The sequence below is a fragment of the Pteropus vampyrus genome, unplaced genomic scaffold, assembly GCF_000151845.1.
Source record: "Pteropus vampyrus isolate Shadow unplaced genomic scaffold, Pvam_2.0 Scaffold19, whole genome shotgun sequence".
Classification (NCBI taxonomy): Eukaryota; Metazoa; Chordata; class Mammalia; order Chiroptera; family Pteropodidae; genus Pteropus; species Pteropus vampyrus.
Window position 1 is genome coordinate 8,339,133 of NW_011888800.1, and position 25,920 is coordinate 8,365,052.

General features: G+C 34.5%; 1 protein-coding gene across 1 annotated transcript in view; it reads right to left on the minus strand.

The window, feature by feature from the left end:
- Positions 1-1,469: 1,469 nt before the first annotated feature.
- UBR1 (ubiquitin protein ligase E3 component n-recognin 1) overlaps positions 1,470-25,920 on the minus strand; it is a 102,070-nt gene continuing 77,619 nt past the window's right edge. Inside the window, exons 37-48 of the mRNA XM_011354982.2 lie at positions 24,037-24,092; positions 23,023-23,119; positions 19,103-19,170; positions 17,949-18,099; positions 17,456-17,543; positions 16,233-16,366; positions 14,702-14,810; positions 12,932-12,988; positions 10,887-10,964; positions 4,479-4,649; positions 3,070-3,171; positions 1,470-1,645 (exon numbers count right to left, since the gene is read on the minus strand). Of these exons, the coding sequence (XP_011353284.1) occupies positions 1,504-1,645; positions 3,070-3,171; positions 4,479-4,649; positions 10,887-10,964; positions 12,932-12,988; positions 14,702-14,810; positions 16,233-16,366; positions 17,456-17,543; positions 17,949-18,099; positions 19,103-19,170; positions 23,023-23,119; positions 24,037-24,092 (1,253 nt within the window). The 3' untranslated portion in view covers positions 1,470-1,503. The remainder of the gene's footprint in view (positions 1,646-3,069; positions 3,172-4,478; positions 4,650-10,886; positions 10,965-12,931; positions 12,989-14,701; positions 14,811-16,232; positions 16,367-17,455; positions 17,544-17,948; positions 18,100-19,102; positions 19,171-23,022; positions 23,120-24,036; positions 24,093-25,920) is intronic.

Consider the following 25,920-nt stretch of genomic DNA (forward strand, 5'->3'; position numbering starts at 1 on the left):
CAAAATCCACCTTTTCTCTACATAAAAATACAAAAAAAAAAAAAAAAAAAAAAATCTAACCCCAAATGTGCATCATCAATCACTTCACAAATATATTTTTATTTGCTTGCCTTTGCTGAGCAAAAAGGTAGGAAAACATTTACACACATATATGACAGTAGTGACCAAAGGCAAAATAAGATAGTCTTTGAATGTATCTTTCAAACTCCTAACATTACCCTAGAGACAACAGAAGCTAAAATGAAAGATTTCAATTTATCTTCTGGCTGCTGTTTTACATCACAAGGTCTTGATTTAAAAAAAAAAGGTAGTTTGCACAGATTTATGAGAGCTCAATTATTATAAACAAGATGGCTCAACCACAGCATGTTATAACAGGACACAGACTATTGATCACATGGCTTTTTGGTTGTTTGTACTAGTCATAAAATCATATTTTATGAAAAGGTTACACACAGATAACGAATGAAGGATTTGTCTTTTACAAAGACACAGGAGGTTGCAGAATTGGCTTAAATTTGATTGTTCTAATTTACAGCTGTCATGCTCCATTCATTGAGGGAATTTTCTTTTCCTCGTTCTATAGATAACTTACATCAGAACTGCATCAGGTTTCTAAGAGTCAAACAGGATGGTGCCACAAGAGATAAGTGAACTCATTTTAGAAACTTGCCTTTGGAAGATAGAAAGTATAATTTCAAAACTCAACAAAGCTATTTGTGGTCAGAAGTGCAGATGGCAGGCTCTTTGTCCCATTAGGGATGAATAATGACTACATTATCCTAACTCTTCTTGAGGTCTACAGTGGGGAAAAAAGCTTTCCCACACTGGCAGAAATTTGCCTTGGAAATGGCAAATCTGTCCATATAGAGATTTAGTTTAATTTCTGGCTGAAACAGTAAGTGGCATATTGAGGCTATTTCCTTAAAAGAAAAATGATAAAAATGTTACTTTTTTGAAAACTTTCTCAATTGAAGTATACTGCATGGTTCTGTAATTCCTCTTTAGCTGCAAGGAAGACAATCACAGATTATTAGAATCCTGTCAGTGATCCAATGTTAGCTAAACTAAACTGGGGGCATAGGAGAGGACACCAAATACAAAACTGTAGAAGAGTTAACTAACATATAAAAATGTCCACAACTGCTTCATGTGACTTCATTGACCAAGGAGATGGAATGGAATGGGATAGATTAAGAAGGGAAATGAATTTTCTGAAATTTTAGCAGAATCAGTCACTTGGGGTGAAGGATCATTTCTTTAGTGTTTTAGAACATAAGACATATTGGTCTATGTTCTTATTTATCCCTTTAAGCATATATTCACTAATTTAAGTAATACTCCATTAAGGAATATTTTATTGATTTATATGAATCTAGACACAACTGGACAAGGAGCAAAACACCCTCCAACCCTTCCCCAGCCCTCAAAAAGGTCTCCATAATTTTGAATCAGTCTTCTTTACTGTCTTCATTCGTGATTGTCCCAAGGCAGAGTCGGAGTTCATAATGACTGCCAGTTGAATCCAAATAACATCTGATTAGTTTCCTGGCTCCTAGCAATCTCTTCTATAATGCAGTGCTGTTGCCACACCAAATGGAGCTTCCGATACCGCTCACGAGATAAATGAAGGGGGTTGCCCCTCCTTTAGGAAAAAAGAGCCAAAAACATGTAAGTTTGAATCAAATAACTGCCACACTTTATTGCTTAAATTACTCTGAACTCTTGAAATGTTCTTAGAGCTGAGAGAAATCACCAGGACAGGGTTTTAAAAGGGATATTTTCCCCATCACCACTGATCACTGTAAATGTGATTAGCTAATCAAGCAGAAATTTACTTCTCGATTATTCAGAAAATACATCAAGTATACCATGGGCATTATGGCACCTCATTTAAATGGCTAGCAAGGTTTCTAACTTGAAGCAGCTCTATTCTTTTTTGGGTGGTTAGTGAGTGGTGCTCTAATGGCTTTTGGGCTTCATGTAGTCTATCTACCTTTGATTTCTCATCTTCACATAGTAGAGGTTAGGTCTGAGATAAAACACTAAGCCCTCCAATTATATTCTGGTCCTTAGAAATACTTAGTTATAGTTGTCCTTATGACAAAACAAACTTGCTGGCGATTAGCAAATATTTCAATAAAATTACTTCACAACAATTCTAAGGCTGTGCAGTTTGTAACACTATGTAACAGCTAATTCAAATGACTTAACGTTTGGCTGTTGCTAACATGAAGAACTGAGAGATGCTCATTCTTGAGGCACTCAAGCGTCTCAGCTAGTTGGATATTTTCAAATTACCTAATTAATTTAAAAATTCTGCTTCTTTGTACCTTTTTGGAATAACTCAGATCTCTTATCATCAGTCATTTACTACTGTCACCATTCAGGTCTTTTTTCTCTCTATCCGAAGACTATCTATACAGGTCAAATGCTGTCACAATAAAAACAAACGTCTGCATGATCAAAGCAGCCCAAATCCTACGTAGTAAGACTATTTATTCCAAGCAACATTTAAAAAAAAAATGAAATTTCAGTTAAACAAAAAGAGACAGTTTATGGTAAAGGGTTCTAATCTTAATATGTACTTTTGGGACCACTGTGCCTAACACCAGGAAAGATATAGAAAAGTTTAGGATTCTAAATATTTTGCTTTGCTAAAGCAAAGAAAGCTGATATTAAAAAGCTTCAAGTATTGCAATGGAAACACTGAACATCCATTTTAAACCCAAGTCCTTCACTGGACACTACAGATTTCTTTTTTTATATGTCAGTGTCGATTAAACCTCCTAAGTAATTCTGAAAAAAGGTTGATTAAAACTAGTAAGAGCACGTAAACATTAGGATGGCTGGTATCTTTAAAAATTTTGGATAAGTATTACCCTCAAGTTTTGGAGAAGCACAAAGTTGTTGAAAATTGTTACATATTTAATATTTTTAATTTGCAGTTATTTAAAAGTATCTCTCAATATTTACCATTAGCTTTTGTGTTTAAAGAACTATTACCATCCACATATAATAACGTGACTAAAATTAAAAAACAACAATAACAACAACAAAAACCCTTACTTTAGGCCAGGATCTGTTTCTCCATATTCATCCAAGTAAGGGGCTGGATAGGCACAGCCTCTGGCTTTACCTTCAACCAGGACCACTCTGCATTCTCTGATTCTGAAGGATAAAATAGCCAACAGGAACTATTAAGTGCTTGTGTGCAAATGATAGGTACTGCATCAAAGTTAATCTGGAGAAAAGACATGGCCAATATCTGTTAGGAATTCAGTGTAAAGATAATATAAATGTAAACAAATAGACTAAATTGTGTTTTGTTTAAACAAAAGAGAATGAACACTGCAACTTTTGTTGAAGCTGTGGGAAAGGATCCCCGGACTTAGGGAAATAATATTGACTGAATATACTGAAAAGAGAAAGGAATGATGTCCTACTTGAGCCACAGATACCCTGGAAAATGGTGATTGGAGTAGTTACGTTTCATGACTTATGACCTGGAGTGGGGATGGAGCTTAACAGAAGAAAAGAACCACATTTCCCAGTCTGATAACCTCAGGCCACAAAGGTGGTCATTTAGGAAAATGTCAAGCTTTTCCTGGGTAGAACTAGCCTCTAATAGTATAGATTAAAAAGAACCACTGCTACCTTGAAGGTACTTGGGACTCTTACAGCAGAGAAATGAAGACATAAAAAATAATGTTTATGTACATGTGTACAGAGGTAATAAGTACTATAGTTCTTATAGTGATGAGTACTATAGAGAGAAATTATAAACAGCCAGATAGATAGTGGGTTTACTCGCTGTAGGGTCCCTAGAAGAAAATAGGTGTTGGAGTTTGGCTTCCATACATTCATTCCCCTTATTCCAATCGATGCCTGCACACAACAATTATATAATCCATAGGCAGTGAGGTAAACAGAAGCTATATTACATGGGGAGAATGGAAAGAAAAAGCACAAGCATTCATTCTAAATGTTATCTCTTTCTCAGGCAACTTGTATTCTTCTTTTCATAAATATAAGTGACTATTGTTCCACTCTCAGTCTTTTGCTGACAGACCGGGGAAAATGATGGTTGATTGATAGAGGAAATGAAGAAAACTAGAACAATCAAAGGACAACCTAAAGTAACAATTTCAAGTACTTTTTCAATGTAAGTTTTAGAACAGCAAGCTCTTTCGCTATATCTGAGTATTACATAATACCAGAGTAATCAAAATAAAGTCATCATATTTGTTTAAGATTTTCCACAAATAATGAAAATGTGAGCAGAATCCTTATTTATTTATTTTTTTACTATTTATTCTGTATTATCTTCTCAAATGCTATCTCATGTGAATAACAGGTCTATACTCTAACTTCTGATATCATTTCCTATCAACATACTGTCCTGCCATAATGGCCTCCAGATTGGACCTCAATTTCTTAAGTTCATTATGGAAGCTTCCAGATCATTCACTACTCACTTCAGGAAAATGCAGACACCAGCTCCACAGTGAAGTGCATGAAAAATGCAAGCTCCAACCTCTTCCCCATTCACGGTTTCTTGGCAGCAAATGTTCTGAGAACATAGTATGGCTCCGCAGAAAAGACAGAGGACAGGGTTCTTTCGCTCATCATCTGCAGACCGTGGGCACCTCAAGAGGGAAGAAAACATTCAGTATGGCGGAGAAACAAAAAAGTCTGATATATCTACTTAGCAATGAAACACATTTTCATCACTGGCTGCTCTGCCGCAAGGAAAGGTCTTTAAAACATAAGGAAACATTTAATTAGATGATTTCTCTTTAGTACTTTCTCCTAAGAAAACTTAACAAAAAAATCTTCTGATTAATCCATAGTAAGAAAATTCATTATTAAATATTGTATCCTGATAATTCCCATAAAGGTTGGCAATTAAATATGCCTTGAGATCGAGATGCACTTATAGAATCCAGTCTTCATCTGACATAACTTATTTATAGTCAAATGTCTCCTCTTGATTGGTTTAGTCAAGCTTGTGTCTTCGATGTTGGAGGACTATGACTTAGTAGGTGCACAATTTGTTTTAAAAATCATGAAATGCAGTAAGGGTTAAAACACATTTCTCCCCCATTTCTTTAAGGTATTATGATCCTTAGTGTTGAAATTAGAGACTGCAGGCTTTGAGTTGAAGTCCCTTTCCATCTGGAAACACAGCAAGTCTTAGGGGGAAAAAAGTGAGAGTTGACGGAATTGAACCAAGTAGTACTTTGAGATCCAACTATTTTACATAGTGGCATGGTATGGCCTTGCTATAATTCCACCCAACCCCCCCAGCACCCCTCACCCCCCCGCCTCACTGCCAAAAGGGTATCAATCTCTGAATCAAGGCTATCTTTTTTTTTTTTTTAAATGCTTCCCATGCTCCTATATCTGCTATATACTGGACATAATGGAAACATCAAGAATTCCTTAATTTGGGCAGTAAAAAGTAAATGAAACCACAAGAAAAGTCCAGCAAGGTCCACAATGGGATCAGAATAAAGAGCACCAAAAAGAATCTCCAAGAGCGTATTAACATTTTAGTCTCTGATCCCCAGTTTCTTAGGCAAGATAAAAACAACGCACAATTGTCTACAAAGAAGCAAAGGGACTCTGTGCAAAGGTATTCCATGCCAGTCTCTAGTAGATGACAGGGCTATTTTCACTTCCAGGGTGTTGCTTCAGAACATAATTTATAGCTCTTTTTCGATAAAGCCAACATCTTTCAACTTTTGCGCCGAATGGCTGAGTCAGAGTCACTAGCCATCCTATAGAGAAAAATGGGGGTGATGCCTAAAGTATAATAACTAAGCAGATACCCTACATTAGAGATAGTCTTACTGTAAACTAGTGGTGACAATAAAACTAAAAAAGATCGTAGGACTTATTTTCATTTCTACTTGAAACCAGTAAGTAGTAATATCATCCAGGAGGATTGTCACTGATTAATGACTAACGCTCTTTTTGGATCGTCGTAAGAGCTAACAGCATAATAACCTTTAATGCTTGGAGGATAATACCTATTCGCTGGGCTTCTATGGTAGCATTGCAGCCCTATAGTAAGGAAAATCACTGAATTCAGAGCTGGAAGCAATCTTTGAAAATATCTAGCTATTTTTGAGGCCTAAGAGGTAAAGTAGCTCAACCACTTTAGTTGGCTGACCTTAATCTGCATGAGACAGCAGTAAAGGAGTTAACATCAAGGTCAATGCAAGGCTGGAATATAGGCTGCCGAAGTCCCAGCTGGGCCATTTTAATCCCTGGCTTCCTGGCTCGGAGCATTCCTCAGTCATTCTGTAGGGCAGTGATTCTCAAAGTGACTCAATGTTAGGTTCTTCAAGCCCTCAGAATGATCCTAAACCGCAGTCCCTTACTTTGGTTCCTTCAAATGATAGCAAGTTATTTAACATATGGCTAAGGACTACTAATAGTCACCTTGTTCACCAAAACAGTTAATTGGAATGATTAATTGATATCCTTAAAACAAAATTTAAGAGTTACTTATATTTACTGGGAGCTCTAATTAAGTTTGCTAAGAAGTTTGACTGCTGCACAATGCTTAGTAACATTACAAAACTCCTAACTGATCTTTGTAATTCCTGCAATTTGGGAAAAAAAATGCTCTGTTATCAGTATATCATCAATGACGTTGATGGCTCTAGCATTCAGGTTGCTGAGATTCTTGCCTTTTAATTACGAGTTACTGCTAGTTTCATGTCATCATTATCAATCTGGTTTGCAATGGGTGGTAATGTGATGACATCTGAGTGTCAAGGATATATAATGGCATCAATAATAATTTTGGCTTATTATTTTCAAGACATGAAGCATTGTGATTCAAATATGAAAAATATTCACATACCGATGGCCAAAGCAGATATGAATATAATTTCTCCACTCAGTGACATTTCACTGGTGTTCTGCTCATAAAATTATGTTATTCAAATAACTTACATTATAGCAAGATAAGTATAAAACAAAAATTACTGTTAACTTTATAGGACATTATTTTGTCACAGAGAATCATGTGTTTAAGCTCATGTTGTTCTCTTATAAAAGTAACTAATTAGGTAATTCATACATGGTATTAGTAATAAGTATAATATAACTTGTTAATTTTGCCTCTCCAGTCCTAACTATTGAGTATTTTTTTAATTTGAAAGTGATCAGTGAAAAGGAAAAGAAAGTTAAAGGAAGGTTTGAGAAACACTGCTTTAGAGTAGTGTTTAATCTGACTGAGGTAGCGGGGTGATGGTGCCAAAATGAGCAAAAGAGGTGTACTCCACTCTCCACTGGCCAAGCTTGAACCAGAATTATAATGTTATTATCTGTTTACTGTTATAATAAGCTTCCATATAAGATTTTGTTTGGGGGAAAAAAGGGTCCCTTAGTGTTATTTCAGTGAATGAAGGTGGTTACCACACTGTAACGCACGTAAAACAGTGTTTAATGACACATGCATAAAAAATATTTCTAAGAGTTCTACTCACTTGTGAAGTTGAAAATAGTGTTATTTCAGTGAATGGATATGCTGACCACACTGTTCTGCATATAAAACACCGTATAAAGATATATGAATAAACAATGATTCTTCGACTGCTAAGAAAAAAAAGTTCTTGTATCTTTAAAAAAAAATTGAGGAAGGATGTCACAGAAGATGATGGAGTAGCCTCCAGCAATCAGTTCCTCTACTGAAACAACTATTGAACTGGCAAGAACTGTCTGAAACAACTACTTTGGAACTTTTAGAGTGTAGATGAATACTTGCAGTGTCCAGAGGAGTGATTTGACAAAGAAAGAGACTTGTAAATTTTGGTGAATTGTGCTGTTTTGTGTAGCGGCTACCATCCCTTATCTCCCAGCCCCATAGCAGGTAGCTATGGGGGTGGCTGCCTGTAATTCTAATGCAGTTGCTGGAGCTAGGATGGGTTATAGGAACCTTGTCCTCAAAAATCAGGGGTGTATATTTAACTTTGCCTGGCAGTTCACCAAGGGGCTGGTACAGAGACTGGCTATTGTTTCAAACACCATGGGCTGAAGTAGCTTCCTTTGCAGTGATGGCAGAGGGGTTTTAAAGAGAGAGAATATTCTTTATATTTTTTTCTTCTCTTTTCTTATTGGATCCAGGCACTTAGGAAATCTGTCAATTCACTGGCTGACCACAGAAATAACGAAACAGAGACTTCAGTGAACACACAAGGAATAAAGTTTGGAAAAGTCACTAAACAAACAGTTAACTGCAGCCTTTATCAAGTGACAATGGCAATTCCTGAGGAGGGAGAATTATCTGATTTCCAGAGTTACTAGATTAAGATATTCAAAATGTCCGGTTCTTAACAAACTTGTAAAGCTTACAAAGGAACAAAAAAGTATGATCCATTTATGGAAAAAAAAGAAACTGATGGAAATCATCCCCGAGGAAACCCAGGCATGAGACTTAATAAACAAAGACCTTAAATTAACTCTCTTAAATCAACTCTCAAAGAGCTGGAGGAAACCAGTGACAAAGAACTGAAGGAAATGAGGAAAATGTATGAGAGACGAATATGAGTAAAGAGAAATTATGAAAAGATAACAAACAGAGAAGTACAACAGTTAAAATAAAACACTAGAGAGGTTCAACAGCATATTTGAGCAGGCAGAGGATTCAGTGAATTTTAAGACAGGCCAATTGAAATTACTGAGTCGGAGAAGCAGTAAGAAACAATAATAATTAAAAAAAAAAAAAAAGGAACAGAGCCTAAGGGATTTATGAGATACCATCAAGTATACCAAGATACACATATATTATGGGAGTCTCATAAAGACATGAAAGGGGAAAAGAATTAAAGAAATAATGGCCAAAAACTCCCCTAATTTTTTGCAAGACATGAATCTACACATCCAAAAGTGAAACTGAACTACGAAGACAAATTCAGAGATTGACACTGAGACACATTATAATCAGAGACAGTGTTAACGTATGCTATTGAAACTAAGTGGTATCAATTCAAACTAAATTTAGGATGTTAAGAATAATCCTTATGGATACCTAGCAAAGTTGCAGGTATGAGATCAACGCATAAAAATTAGTTGTGTTTCAATATACTAGCAATGAACAATACAAAAAGAAAATTAACAAAACAATTCCATTTACAATAGCATAAAAAAAAACACACACAAAATATCTAGGAATAAAATTAACCAAAAAGGGAAAGACTTGCACATTGAAAGTTACAAACATTGCTGAAAGAAATTAAAGGAGGCCTAAATATGGGAAGGCATTCACATTCACGATGCCAAAGTTCAAGGAAAACTTTGCAGAAATGGAGAAGCCAATTCTCAAATTCATATGTAACTGCAAGGCGTCCCAAATAATCAAAATGATATTGAAAAGGAAAAAGCTGAAAGTCTTAAAACATTATAATTTCAAAACTTACTACAAAGCTACAATAATTAAAAGTGTGGTATTAGCATAAAAATAGACATATAGACTACAGGAACAGAACTGAGAGTCTAGAAATAAACCTAAATATCTATGACCAACTAATTTTCAATATAGGTGCCAAGACTATTCAATGTGGGGAGAAGAGTCTCTTGAAAAATGGTGCTGGGACAACTGAAAACCAGTTGAAAAAAGAATGTAGTTGGACTTCCTACCTTATTCCAAAAATTAACTTGAAATGGATCCAACAGACTAAATATAAGAGCTAAAACTATAAAACTATTAGAAGAAAACAGGAGAAAATCTTTATGAGCTTAGATTTGGCAATGGATTCTTTGTATTGATTGACAAAAAAAGTACACACAACAAAAGAAAAAAGATAGATAAAATGGACTTTTATGCATCAAAGGACATTATGAAGAATATGAAAACATAACCTGGAGAATGGGGTAAAATATTTGCAAACTAAAAATGTGATAAGAATTTAATATCCAGAATATATAAAAAACTGTCACAATTCAACCAAACAGTCCGATTGTAAAATTAGAGAAGGACTTGAACAGACATTTCTCCAAGAACATAGACAAATGTGAAAGAAGCACATGAAAATATGTCTAACATCACTGTTTATTAAAGAACTATATATCAAATCACAATGAGCTACTATTTTACACCCACTAGGATGGCTTTAATGAAAAAACAAAAAATAAATGTTGATGAGGATATGGAGAAATAGAAGCTGGTGGGACTGTAAAACGTTATAGTTGATGTGGAAAACAGTTTAGTGGTTCTTCAAAAAGTTAAACATAGAATCACCATAATGACCCAGCAATTCCACACCTAGGTAAAATTAACCAAGAGAAATGAAAATATATGTCCATAGAAATTGTAAATGAATGTTTATAGTAGCATGATATAGAATAGTCTTAAGAGGAAACAACTTAAATGCCCATTAATGGATGAATGAACAAAAATATATGTCCACATAGAAACTTGTAAAAGAATGTTTATAGTAGCATGATACGAAATAATCATAAAGGGAAACAACTTACATGCCCATTAAAGGATCAATGAATAAACAAACTCTGGTATATACATACAATGAAATACTATATAGCCAAGAAAGAAATGAAGTACTGAAACATGCTACAACTTGGATGAACCTCGAAAACATTATGCTAAGTAGAAGAAGCCAGATACAAAAGGTCATATATTGTATGATTTCTTAACTAGAGCAAGGTGAACACTGTGAATACACTAAATGCCGCTGAATTTAACACTTTGTCATGGTTAATTGTATATTATGTGGTTTTCACCTCAAAAAAAAAAAGAAAAAGATTAACAATCACTTTTAGAGGATGCTCAGTAGTCATTTTTAAAAAGTTTGCTAGTAATAGTGTATACCAATTGCACACTTAAAAAAAATTAAATATGTATTTCTTCTTACCTGAAATGAGAAGCTTGATTTAGGAGGCAGCTATAGTCATCAGGAAGCTCTATCAAACTATTTCTTTTCCTAGGGTATCTAAAAATGTAACATAAGAGGCAATTTTATTTATGAGTAAACAACCTACATCAAAAATTGACCAACAGAAGAATGTCTTAAAAATAACAAAAGGATCCATACTTGTAATTCATAGTAATTCCCACTATTGACTAAATTAAATCCAAATTTCTCGCCTAGAATTCCAAATCTTTCATCAGCTAGCTTCCTTTGTAATGCAACTTCCACTATTTCCTAAGACTAAATTGTTTTCGCTAGATTTCTATACTGTCTAGGAAGGTAACATAAAACAGTTTGAAATACGACAGAACTAGTTACAAAGCCTAAATTCTCTGACATCTGGTAAGTCACTGAACCTAAGCCTATATTTTCTGATCTATAAACTGAGGAAGATGAATATATTATACTTTATCAATCATAAGGCACACTGTCAATTTAATAACACATTTTTGGGGTGGGGGAGGAGAAACATAAATGACTCATGCTGATTTAAGAAATGATATATGAACAATAGTATTAAGGAATCTCATGGAGTTCTTGAGGACTCATTAAGATATTGAAGTGAAACATAACATACTTAGTACTTTATACATGTTCGCAAACGTTATTCATTCTCACCATACTAGTAGATACAACAAAAGCCTTGCTTGCATGTCTTGGAAAAGGTCAACTGAATAACATGGAATTCTGTTTTCAAGCCTTGAGCAATATAAATTCTATAATTCCTTCTATGTTCAGCTAAAACTTATGTTCTCTAAGACTAATGTCGCATCATTAAGAATTTTACTCCAAATTTCTATAGCATTAACAGTATATTCCATATGTTATTAAACTTTCTCTTCTGTCTTGAGTTTATATACATAATTAGATGATAAATTACCCATTACGTGTTATGTCTTCTAATTCTCCCAGAGTATTTTAGTACTACGCTGAGCAAACATGTTTAAAAGGCACACAGTGAATTGAAATAAAGGAAAAATGATATGAGATTAACAGTCCTGAAATATGTATTCATCTTTTAAACTTTTCTTTCTATTCTAAAATCTTTCTTTTCTTAGTGATATGAACACTACAGCATATGAGCACAGGAGCTGGATCTGTAATCTCTAAATTACTAAAGCTGGGTTAAAGGGTAGACGGCATTTGTACATTTATAGTGAAGGTTAAAGAGTTGAAGGGGTGAAAAAAAGCGAGAAAAGAAGGTGACAAATGTACACTGTCTCACAGCGTTTACTTTAGCCATAGAAAAATAGTACTGGTGTCAGTATTTAAGGCTGAGAAGTCAACAACTCTGCTTGTTTATTGATGCAATTCAATTCAAATAAAAGTTAGACACTGGATGTAATGCAAGCCAGGCCCTGGAGGGGATACACAGAAGACAAGCATGCAGTTCTGGCCCTTGTTGAGTTTACTGCTTAATGATGTAGAATGCTGGCAGGTACACATGCACACATGTGAACATACACATATGAGAGGACATATTAAAATAGGCTCCAGGGAGGAGGTTATACTTGAATTAATTCTTGAGAAAGAGGTAGATTTTGACTGAGCCATAACTTAAGAGAGCTAGTGAAGTTATGGGTAGTCTTTAAGCATATAGCTAGGAAGGGAAGAGGAGGAGGGAAAAAATTCATTTATATCTTACTGCATTCTCAAAGGGAAAAAACTGTTTATAGAAATACTGTCATCACCCTCTGATTTTCATATACCAGCAGCTCCAGGATGCTATCTCCTCTTTTGCCTTTTAATAGACTTGCATTAGTTTAAGGAAGAGGAGCTGCTGGCATTAAACTGTTTGGGAAAAGGGCAACCACTCCAAGAAAAACACAATTGTAGGAAAAATCTGATTTCTGGCAAAGACCTAACAAATGTAAGATACAATGTACTGAGTGACAATGAAGAAGACTAGAAAGAATGCTCAACAAACCACCTACTTTGGAAAAATCAACTTGTAGATGAAGGAAAAGGATTGAAAAGTAAAAACCAACCTGATTATGGTGCTTTTTTGCTTCAAAAAGTTTAGTAAAGCTGGATCTGCACACCACCTATATGAGGAGCCAAGAGACAAAACAAATAGGTCATCACAACTTCAGTACAATATTCATCACTGGGCCATTCTCTCAAATCTTTCTATTCCTTCTTTCAAAGTTCTCTCTTGTAGACTTCTTTTATCTTACATCGTACCCTTTTTCTTCCCCCTTTCTTTTGTCCCCTAGCTTTTTGTGTCTTCCAATTTATTTTTTCCCTTTCTATTAATTTCTATTTTTAAAGGATTTATTAATCAGAGTCCTACTAGAAAAACAAAAAAACATTTTGAGTACTTCAACAAGAGGGGCTTTAATACCAGAAATTGATAATAAAGGTAATGGAAGGGCTGAGAAGCCAACCAGGAGACAAAAAGGCAAGGTAACCCAAGGATTAACCAATAAGAGGAAGCTCCCACCCTTCCCAGGCTGGAGGAACAAAAAGAAATAGTGGTATTTATTACTGGAGCCCAGGGGCTGGGGTCACCAGTGGAATTGGAACCATAGCAGCTTTGCCTCGTAGGAACTGGAGCCAGAGAAGGGCTATAGCCACTTCTATAGAAACATGGGCTTCTCTCATTCCCCTGGCCTCCAATATCCTGCCAGTATTTCTCACTGGCTGAGTAACAGGCAGAAGCCAACTTCCACAATAAGGAAGACTGAGAAGACCTGCAGGGTCAGTTCCCTGAACCGTAGAGCATAGGATGAGAAAAGGCTCTGAGGCAAGCAGGGACAAGAATGGTACAAAGGGAAAAAACTTTCTTTTTCAAAGTTTGAATTTTTTTCACTTAACTAAACTAGAATAGCAAGTACAAAATGTATCAATTCCAAGAACATAAAAGTAAAACTAGTATAACCTATTGTGACTGTACCCAACACAAAGCATGAAACTTATTTTTCTGATCCATTTTGACTCGTTTTTATCACACTAGAGATCAGAATACCTTGTAAGAAATGAGTAAACACAGAAAAGAACCTAACAGAAAAGATGAGAGTACAGAGAATGGTGACAGAAAACAAGCAGACATTCACACAAATCCTGACATGGGCATAGAGGAAAAAACATTGATTAAAGAAAAAGATAGAAAACTGAAGAGACTAAAGGAAGTCATGGGGGAAATAAAGTAAGAGTAACACAGTGAGAATTGATTATAAAAATGATGGAAAATGGTGGCAGCAAATACATGGGTAAGGAGACTGAAGGTGAGGAGGGTGGAGAGTGATCAGGAGGGCCAGAAAGTAATGGGATAGAAAAAGAGTTTTTCTGGAAGAAATACACTCCCCAGGAAGTTTAACTGATACATCTTTTATCTACCAAAGGACTTTTTTTCCTTCCTCAGTCACCCTCCTGGCATGTGTGCCAACATGTGAGATATGGCTATGGTTTGGATATAGCCTCAACTGGGGATCTTTTGATATGTAATTGTGACTTTATGGATGCTGACAACATGACTTTTATAGCTCCCCTCCCAATTCAGACTAGGATGATGAGACAGCAGCTGTGGGGAAAATAACTACAATGAATGGTAGTCATGGTGGAACGAGAAGAAATTCCAGCTGCCCATGGCTGTTAGTCTTATCCCCAATTCCTTCGTGTGCGAATTAGGAGTCTCCCAAATTTTTGCCGTCCCGTTTAATCAATGCTAATTAATTTAAAAACTAAGCAAGTTAATTTCAGTAAAAAATTTCCAAACTGCATAACATCCCAACAATGATATTTTGTCCCCATAGTACCTCTGAAGGAGGGGCTTTACAGTATGCCAATATTCCTGGAAAAGTAGAAATAAATTCGTGGGTAAAGATAGATAACTACAGAGTGCACTGTACTCTCCTTCTGCAGAATCTGCAAGAGAATAAAAATACATTTAATAAGAACATTATTCTTACCTGGTCAATTTGTTAATAGAGTTTCTTCATTCTTTCGTTCATTTCTACACTCTCTTTATATAGAGTATATCTCGTACTCTATAAAAATTGTGGGTGATAAATAAGCTACAATGATCCTTTAAAAGCATAAAGATGTCACCAATATCAAACCATCACATGATATAAAGTACAAAGTCCTTATTGTGGCATACAGGCCCTACATCATCTGCCCCTGGCTGCCTTCTGGACCTCAAGTCTGACCACCCACTTTCTGTTCATTATGCTTCAGCTACGTTCATCTTTGTATTATTCTTTGACTACATCAGGTAAAGCCTTTACATTTTATTGCTCTTCCTGCTTAGGAATACTCTTCCTTCAGTTCTCTGACCAGTTCAACCCCATCTCTTTTCTCAATGTCTCCTCACAGAGAAGACTTCCACGACTATCTAAAAGAATTACCCACTCTGGCCCCAGCATTCTCTATTCCCATGACTTGCTTTATTTTTCTTTGCATCACTTATCATTTGACATTTTATCTATTTATCTGTTTATATTTGATCTCCTTCCAATAATAGAAAGGACTTTAACTTACATATTATAAGACCGACTAGATAAATAAATACATGATTTTTAAAAAATGTAAATGACAAATCTGTACTGGTAACTGCTTAGAAAGTAGCATCCTATTCTATATAGAATCGGGACCAATCTGGATCCAATAAACCCTACTGAACTGAGTTCAAGATAAAGAAGCTAATAGCCAGTAAAGCTGACCTGGTCAGTTTAATCTCAAAAGACAAAAAGGAAGTATTTATGAGCAATTTTGGTGAATCTTCCAAAATCATACAAGTGTTCTGCTTTCTATCCATTTAAAGCCACAAGGAAGTCTTCTCTACTTTGATCTATATTTAAGGCAAGTAAAGTAGAAAGAAAATGATTCTGTTAAATTACATGACCTTGGTTTGATATAGCAGGCCTTTCCCAGCTGCATTTCAATTCTTTTTTAATAAATATATGTTCAAAATTCAAATAACAGAGCATACTGTAAAGTTTTCCTCTTATGTAGCTGAACAGTTCTCTTCCTTAAAGGGAAGCATATTTCCCATTTCTTTATACCCTATCAGTTATATTCTGCATGCAGGCATTTTATAAGCTCAAGCACATATTCATTAATTATACATAGGAAAGAGCCAAGAGTACAATTATGGATTATGAGGCTGATCCAGTTTTTGGCCTGACTTTTAACCTACACCAGGGCTGGGACACACTTGTTTGGAGTGAATACTAATAAAAGAAGTAGGAAATGGAGGATTGGTTTTGCCTGCTCTCATCTTGCATTCTTAAAGTTGAAGGTAAGAAAAAAAAGTCATTTACTACTCCAATTTCATTTCCTACTTACTGGTAAACAGATCTTCAGGTGGAGTTACTCCAAGCAAATAGTGGAAAAATAATGCAGCACAGCGAAGGTAAGGGGTGATGCCATTCTTCAATGAGATCCATAAATACCAGCCAGGAATACCACACCCAATGTACCTGACAGGCAATAATTTCAAAACAGAATACCGATCAGACTAAAATCCTAGATTATAAACACATCCCCCTTTAAAAACATAGCTAAGTATTTAATTTTTTATTCATTCAATTTTTAAACATTTAACATAAAATACTTAACGCCAAAGCTTCAGTCTTTAAATCTCCTAATAGCTTCCTAAAAAAACCCACAAATTGTGCATCTTTTACTATGTAGATTTTTAAGACAAAGAACTACTTTCTTTTTTTTGAAATGTAGAGCAGATATATTTATCAGTAACTAACCAAAGTAGCTAAGTTCGCTTAAAAAAATTGATGCTTTCTTGATTTTTGTATTAAAATTAACTGGTGATTTGTAGGGCAGTGAAACTATTCTAGACAATACTGTAATGTAAACTATACACTTTAGTTTATAACAATGCATCGATATTGGTTTATCAACTTTAACAAATGTACCACACTAATGCAAGATGTTAATAACAGGAGAAACTGGTGGGGAGAGGGAGTAAATGGGAACTCTGTACTTTCTGTTTAATTTCTATGTAAACCTAAAACAGCTCTAAAAAATAAAGTTTATTAACAAAAATACACACACAGAGTACCTAATGTAAAAAAAAAAAAAACTTATGAAGATGAAAACAAAGAGAGAAACTTGGTAGCAGGTGAAGCTCAGTAGATCACTCCTATGTACTTCTTGTTTTAATCTCTGCATTGCCAATATATTTCACATATTACTCATAACAGCCTTAAAAAACATCTAATTAGTTAAGTGCGTCAACTGTATGGATTGCTTTCGAAACACAACCTATTTTCTATTTTCTATATTTATTTAAACTGGAAATGCCGCCATTTGTTAAAATTCTATCATCTTTTGCCAATGCTCCCATAATAGTTTACAAGAGTAAAGATGTGCCCAAACTTGTTTTGGTCTTAGAAACAAATAAATGGCTAGCTATTATTCTAAAAGCCCTTAATTTATATTAAAAATTGGTATTAAAATAGTTCAAAAGTTATACTGCCAAACAACTGAACAAAGACGTAGAATTATTAAAACAAAAGTGAAACACATTAGACTAATGGACTGCTACTCACCCACTTGTATACTGAGAAACTTCTGCCAAAAAAGAAGATGCAGAACGAGCCTCTTCGCTCTCTTCTTGAACCTGAGCTAGAGGGAGACCTGAAAAAGGAATTCTGAAAGATAAATCTATAAATTTGCATTCAATTTATAAATTATACCTCAATTTCATGGTTCCAGGATAATAAACAATGCTAACTCAAGTGAGGTTCTATCTCTTGTTCTCTAACTAACTAGTTAATTCTGATATTAAAACTGTTAGGTAAATCTATCAGTATATTAGCTGGAGAAACAAACAGGGCAGAATCAGAGCCTTGCTAAACATGGATATTCAATGAATACTTATTATTATATATATTTAAACAGCATCTATAAAGAAACAAATGAATGATCCTGCAACAAGAATCATAGAACTGAGCAATACATGATTCATCACAAGCACAATTAATTCTGTTAATAAATGATGGGCAAATGTTATTTATAGTTAACAACTGATGGGAGCTTTACCTGTGTCTATGGTAAGAAGTATCTGAAGCATGTGTGCCATGGTGATCAAGTGGAAGAGATAAAGGTGGTTATATGAAGAACTAATTGATGAAGGCTGCAGATCAATAGTGTCATCCCAATACAGGGATGGGAATGCTAATACAGCACCTACCTGAGAAAAAATGGACATCAAATGGGTAACAACAAAGACCAATACAAATTAATTTCATAACTAAATGTAAAGGGCACCAATGCTGCATTGTTTTCTTGTTTTTGTTTTTGTTTTTAAATAAACATCCAATTTCCCCTAATTATTCAACAGAACATCTTAGAATACAATGTACCATAAATGAAGGACAAAAGTCATCACCAAACAGGTTATTCCTTTGCTGGGTCTACTTATTCTGTTCTAGGTAGTAGTCTCAATCCTGTGGGGTTCAGAAGATTCAACATTATAATCACTTGGGGAACTCTTAAAATAACACTGATACACAGGCCCCACCGCAGTCCAACCAAATCAGAATCTCAGGGGTTAGGGCCCAGTTTACTAGCATGCTTTTCAAAATTCTCCCAAGAGATTCCGAAAGACAGGGTTGACAACCACTGGGTTGAGGCCTGGATAATGAGGGATAAGGATACTGGCTAACTCTGCATCCACAAACTCCACACTCTCAATCTTACCACTGTTCTCTCTAGAGAACTTGTTTTGAAGGAATGGAACCATCACAGGGATGGAAAAGGTCTACAAGAAACTCACAAAAAGCTGCCATCCATCCACAGATGTTTGGGAGAAGCCTAGCTATGTCCAAGGCTGGGTCCCTGTCACCAAATAATTAATGATTTTAAGATAGCTCCTATAGTCACTCATTGCTTAGAATGTAAACAAGTAAAGAAAAAGGGGAAGGGGGAAGCATTACATATTAGAAAACGTTTGCTTGTATAGACACTAACTAAATATAAACAACTAGAACAAGACCTATTACAATGTAAAGAGTAAATGTGCTTTCATTTTTAAAGTCAAATCTGTACCTATTTGTAAATAATATCGACAAAAGTAACAAATTCATAGTTTGAACACCAATAATTTATAATCTTGAACAAAGACCATGAATTTAAATGAGGAAAACATATGAAATTATAAATTTGAGTGCTTTTTAATAAAATTTAATACTTACCAAAACGTGAAATAGATCTACAGACAGAAGGCAAGGTGTATCTTCTGATTTTAGGTTAGGAAGAACAACTAAAATAAAACAAACAAACAAACAAACAAACAAACAAATAAATAAATGTAATGCAGTCAGTAAGACAGCAATGTAGTTAAATATAATGCAAGATCTAAGCATTTAAAACAAAAATACAACAGGGTTATAAAATAAAGAAACTGATAAACCAGTATATCATACCTTTAAGATATGAGAACCATAATTAAATAGAAACTAAACTGAAAAAAGGCTCCTAGAAAGCCTTGGATACAATTTAAAGGTTGAAAGATAAGATATAGGAGGAAAAGGTAAACAAACTAGGATAACTTAAAGAGAGATTGTTCAATAAATATTTGCTAAATGAATAAGAAGAATTAGTGTTATACAATGTTTCTACCACTCCCCCCCACAACCCAACTATACATTTCTAAATGTTCTGTGATGCATAAAATATGTGAATAGATTTGGGAGGTGGGGAGCAGGGAGCATGGAAAGCAGTTTAAGTTAAATGAGGATGGAGCAGATTCTCCTGAACAAAATTTGTTTACATAAATTGATGATTGGAAGGAAATGCAGATAGCTCAAAAGCTATTATTTTTCTAATTTGGTCAGTCTCTAAATTCACAAGTCAGGGAAAGAGTGAAAAGGAACTGAAAAATAAAGAATTCAAAACAATACTAAGAGTTGTGTATATATAACAATGAAAGAATTAATTATATTTTTAAAAATAAGGAGAAAGACTCTTTTCAGACTAGGTCAATTTCTTAACCCCAAATTCAAGAGTCTGGACAAAAAGCATAAAAGTTAAGAGCATGGGTGTTAGAGTCAGAAATGGGTTCCAGTTCTGGTTTTATTTGTCATAGGCAAATGACTTAACTTCTCTAAGTCTACAGTATACACAAGATTGTTGGGAAGTTCATTAACATATGCTTCTAAAGCTATTATCCTAAGCTTGGCATATAGTAACCATTCAATAATTATTATTAATATTGGCTTTATAAAACAAACTAAAGTGATCACAGGGCTTTGCCATTAACTAGCTGTGTGTTCCTAACAAGTCACTGTTTCTAGCTCTCGCTTCCTCATATTAAAATTTTCAGTAATATTTCTAAATATATCAGTTAACATGTCCATGACACTATCTTTTTTTCTTCTCAGTGTTACAAACTGTTCTGCTTTCAGGACATTTTAATAACTCCAAATCCCTTGTTTTGAAGTCTTATCACCTTTTCTGTCAGTGGAATACTCTTTTTGTAATCAATTTTTCTTAGACAGTTGTGAAACTTTTTTTTCTGGCTGCTGAATATATTATTTTAAAATTACTTTGAAATCAAAAGTAATTTTGGCACACATATTTTCATTTCATCTATCAATGAAACCTTATCTTTATAACAAATTAAACATCTCAGCAAAATTTATGTGATACAGTAGGAAAAGCCTGGGCTTTATGGTCAGGGCTGGGTTAGAATATTAGTTTTGCCTCTTACTAGTTTTATGACCTTGGTCATGTCATATAACTTCTCTGTGCCTCAGATCTGTCATCTATAAATGGGGATAATGATTTCTTTCAATGATGATGGTTAGAAGAAATGAGATTATATAAAGAGATCCTTGTACAGTACCTAGCACATACTAGGCTGTGAATATTGTATGTCCTATTGCCACTGCAGAACCAACATATTAAAACAATATTCATTAGCTTTCACACAAAATATCTCTCTATTGTGGACTTCCCTATTTCTCTCAATCACTATTAATCATTTTAATTCAAAATCTTGTCCCTGCCCGTCCCATCCCAATTCCTTCCCTAATTTCTGCTACTATATCCAGATATTTATATGTTTCCTTTTTCCAATCCAACCTATACAATATACAAATTAACTTTAGAATACTATTTCCCAAAACACTTCAACAGTCCCTAATAAGCTAAAAAATTAATTTTAAATTTCTCACTGAGGCTTTTAAGACCTTTATTTTAATCATAACTTCAAGTTTCTCTACCTACAGGTACCATTACTTCTATCAAACTTGTCTATTTGAACATACCACATACTTTCCTACCTCCACAATCTCTGTTCAAATTGTACCCTGTGCTTAGAATGTTGTTTCTCTAAATGTATCCTTATGAACCTTCCCTGAAAAACTCATTTCAAATCCCACCCTATCAGAGAAGAGCAGAACCTTATAGTGATCTCTTCTGTGTCTTATTTTTTGAAGCACATATTTGCACCATACATCTGGCATTTGGCTACTTTATAATGTGTTTTCATAGATTCTGCTTCTCTAATTCAATCATAAACCTAATAATGGCAGGGAACATAGCTTCTACCTCAATATATAGTTCACAGCCCTACCACCTTGCAAATAAAGATGCTCCTGCTAAAAAAAATTTCACATTACAAACATATATAGGCACACAGCTAGAGAGCAAAAGCACATCAATTCTGTTAGTTGCTGCTAATTACAGATTATGCACTATTATTTTAGTCCCTACCATCCACGATGATATAAAAGAGTCTCCTTGTTTGGTGCTTATTTTGAGGTATTTTAAATATCACACAAATCTCATAATGTGTGATAAATGCAAAAGCAAGGAGACTATTTGGAAGTGCTAGTAAAACAAGGTATCCAAATTATGACTGAAATAAAAAGAGATACCAAAAATTTAAAAACAAAACCAAAATGGTACCATGCAGATAGGACAAACTTCAACAACAGCAAGAGGTCTTAAGAACAAAGGTCTTAAGAACAAATGTATAACGTGCAAAGTTCTGGGCCTATGCAACTGACCAATAAGAGAAAAAGGAAATGAAGGAAAAAGGAAATAAAAATTAAGTGTGTAGCTAGGAGAAAAGCATCAGTATTAGAGTCCTATTAGCATGAGGTTAATTCAAGAGAAAGCTGGAACTTAATTTGAAAATGTAAAAGTATGGTGGAAGTTCTAATGAAACTTTGGCGGCAGCCTTGGATGGAGCTGTGGAATGACCACACCAATAGAACGAGCAGAAAGATCCTCAGGAAGAGCTCCCTAAGAAGCTTGTGGGGATAAACAAGGAGGAAAGTGACTTGTCTCAACAGACTTTCAAGGTAAAATAGCAGGTCAATTTTGGGGAGGAAAAAAAAAACCTGTTAGATCAGCTAGAAGAAAAGTATGCCTAGCTTTATAGTTTAACAGAGTGATTCTCTTCTTTGATAGAAACATACCTGGGAAATGCAAGCTTAAACTCCCCTATCTGTGATATTTTGAACTCATGAACAAATAGACTTATGAGATCTGTTTAGGTACAGAGGAGCTCCTGTAATGTAAACACCCAAAGGGAAATGCAGATAACCAACATCAAAGCCAAATCATTCTACTACTGTGTAATCTCTAATCCTTCTTTTAATTTTCATATTAACTGAGGACACCAGATGAACTTAGTTTAGTTCTAGCATGTTAGAATCTAAGAAAACCAGTTGTTATAGCCTATCTCTCAAGGAAAAGGGCATAAATGCATAAACCTGCATTTTGAGATTATTACATTTCTATTATTTTACCTGACTTTGACCTTGATTCACCAGCAAAACTAAACATATTTATAAATAATCTAGCCATGTCATTGCTCCCTTTTCTAACCAGACTGGGATACAAGAATATTAGTGGTTGTGGATGTTGGTTCAATAAAGCCCCTAGGATATAAGGAACATAAATTGAAAATATTTGGAAAATACCTGATTTTTAAAATAAAACTGCAGGTATTACAGGGGCAGCTATGTTTTATTCTTTGTTTTTGAGTGTTCAGAATTAGTGCAGTGTATTGTTTCCTAATGAAATAATACACTGACAGAAATGCAATGGAAAAAGACATGTAAATAATAACACAATAATAATAATTCAGAGGAGACTCTACCTGATAGGAGACGAATCAGATGTTTCTGTATCAGGACCTGAGGACAGGTAATCCTCTGTGCAACAGCAAACTGCATTAAAGCTTTCAGACCATTATGCTAGATTGTAAGACAGGGGAAGATAAAAAAGATAAAGGAAGACAACAGACTTAAGTCATTCACTGTAAAAATCAATCCCAGTCTCCAAGAATTAGTTGCGGACTTATACACTTCACACATTCCTGCAAATTACAATATTTTTAATAATTTTAAAAAGTTTTATGACCTCACCAAATTTTAATTGATTTCCCCATAACAAAGAGGTATCAAAGCTATAATCATTTCAATTCTCATTGAAATACTCATTTTCCCCAGAATAAATTTCTTAAATGTCTGAACAAATTTATTCTGTTGAGGCCATGCAAATAACTGTATTAATAGAAATTCTAAAATGATGGCAGAAAACTACTGATTCAGGGAAGCATACTGTGGACTACAAGTCCCCTGTTAGGAAAAAAAGACATAATGGCTAGGAGCGGGGTGGTCTAGGGAATCCTCAGTCGCCTATTATGTATTCACAGGGCTACTGAGCGCACTTCTTCAGTACTGTTTTCAGGGCCCACGTGTGTCCTGTAGTGTCAGGACATACCCATCAAGGAGCCATGGCTTAGTTTTATTCTTGAATTTAGTATGATGATTTATTTAGAGCTATGTCAGCATTAATACTTAATGTTACATGATGGTGCAAAGTCAGTGAGAAGGAAAAATGTAGGTTTCTGATTTGGCAATAAACAGAGAAGGGGAGAACAACTAACCAGCATCATCTGTAATCTCTCTGTGAATTACATTTAACCACCAGGATGGGGTAAGCTTTCCTATGAGACTGAAGTAGCTCTTTTTTAAAAAAGGAAATAGAATTCTATGAATTTTTACAGAAAAAGGAGTGAATAAAGAATTTTTAAGATGATAAATTAAGTGTGGATGCCCTAAAAAAAAGCATACCATGAGTTATATGTATCCTATTGGAATATACATACCTGTCTATTTTGAAGTGCTCCAAACAGAGGTTTTCCTTCATCTCCCAAGAGGTTTTCTCAAATAGTAAAAAAAACAAAAATAATAAATCCTGACTACCACTACAATTGTATACTTGGTTTCTATCAGATGGTCTTTGACTAATTACATTTAGATCAGATGATCTACACTTTTTGCTTCAAAGTTTCATGTTTAACTCTATGTCAAAATTTCCAAATTTTTGAGTGAGAATATTATAGAAGCAAATATAGATCAAAATAACAAATTGCTACTATAAATAATAAAGTCCCTGAAGCAATCTATAAAGAATACTTGGGAAAAACAAAGCATCTTGGTTCATTTTTCCTCCTTTTAACATCTCTTCTATGCAAAAATTTTTAAATAATTTTTATATATAGTCACAACCTTTTAAAAATTACAGTTGACATACAAGTCATAATCTATTATGTTGAAAAATAATACATAAGGCAGATGCAAGTAACTTTATTACTCTTATAGGTACTATTAAAAAAGAATTAGGATATATTTATAGGAAAAAAGATGCAATTGAAAATACCAAAAAAAAAAAAAAAAAGACTCAGATATATATTCTGCCTTGTTGGCTAGAGCACTTATTGCTAAATTACTCCGCCAGCCCCCTGCCCCACTAATTCTCAGAAGTCAATACATCAATGAGGGGGGAAGGCTAATTTCCTATTTTCTTTTTCCATCTTTGCAAGAATAGTAATAAAAAGACCTCTGTTTTGATTCCTCAACTATTGTTCCCAAATATCCCAATACACCCAGTACATGTCTCTCCATACTCATAGGGAATGAGGTAAGTTAGAAGCTTACGCACTAGGAATAAAGTACAGCATTATGTCCATTAGATGGAAAAAGCACTAGTGAAAACAACGTAACACTATCTTTATCAACTAGAGTCCAATTACTTGGTTAAAAAACAACATGTGAAGATTCAGTCCTATTCTCTACTGAATTTCTCATCTCTCATGATAAAACTGGCCTTTTTAAATATTTAGTGTCTAAATATAAATTCTTGATCCTAACATTTTATTCCCAAAAAGCATAAAGCGTAAAACACCTGCAAGTCTTCAACAGAAAGCCAGATTTTATTTTATTTAAACCTATTGTTATTATTTGTCATTTTATTTAATCTTAGTAAATATAAACCTGTGTGTTATCGATAACCCACAAGTCAAGTCTGACAGGTTTGGAAGTGACTTCTAAAATCTGTTCATAGAGACCGATGCTAAAATGACTTCATGTTACTTAACTCAAATCATCAAATAGTATCTTGTATATTTAAACAAAAAAAAATGTGATTTACTCCATTAAAAACAACTGCTGAAAATATATATTGGAAAGAAAGATTGAAAATGGCTTGAATAAAAACAATATGAAAGAATTAGTTATTATTTTTTCATATAGTAATGTACATCTCATGACTGTAATGAGCAAATACGCTAATTTAAAAATCTAACTGATTCTTCACTGCTATACTTTCCCCCCGCTAGCTTTACTGAGGTATAATCGATGTACAACATTATGTAAGTTTAAGGTGTACAACATGTTGATTTGATTGCTACATTTTTCTACAAAGCTTTCATTATGGCAGATAATTTTACAGTAGACTTCCTACTGTTCATCTGTCTCTTCTGACCACCGTAGACTTCCTTTCCCTTTTTAGGTGACTTTAGCTTCCCTTTCTTTTTCTCTCAAAGTATAAAAGAAATAAAAATTACTGAAACATTCTAGGTGATTCTTTTTCCTTTGTCTTTTTTTCCTGAACTTCTAGTGTGGTAAATCTGCCACATTTTGAATCTAGCTGCTTCATGATGTCCCTTTCAAATATTTTTTAGCTGAGGTTGTACACGGCCATTATTGTA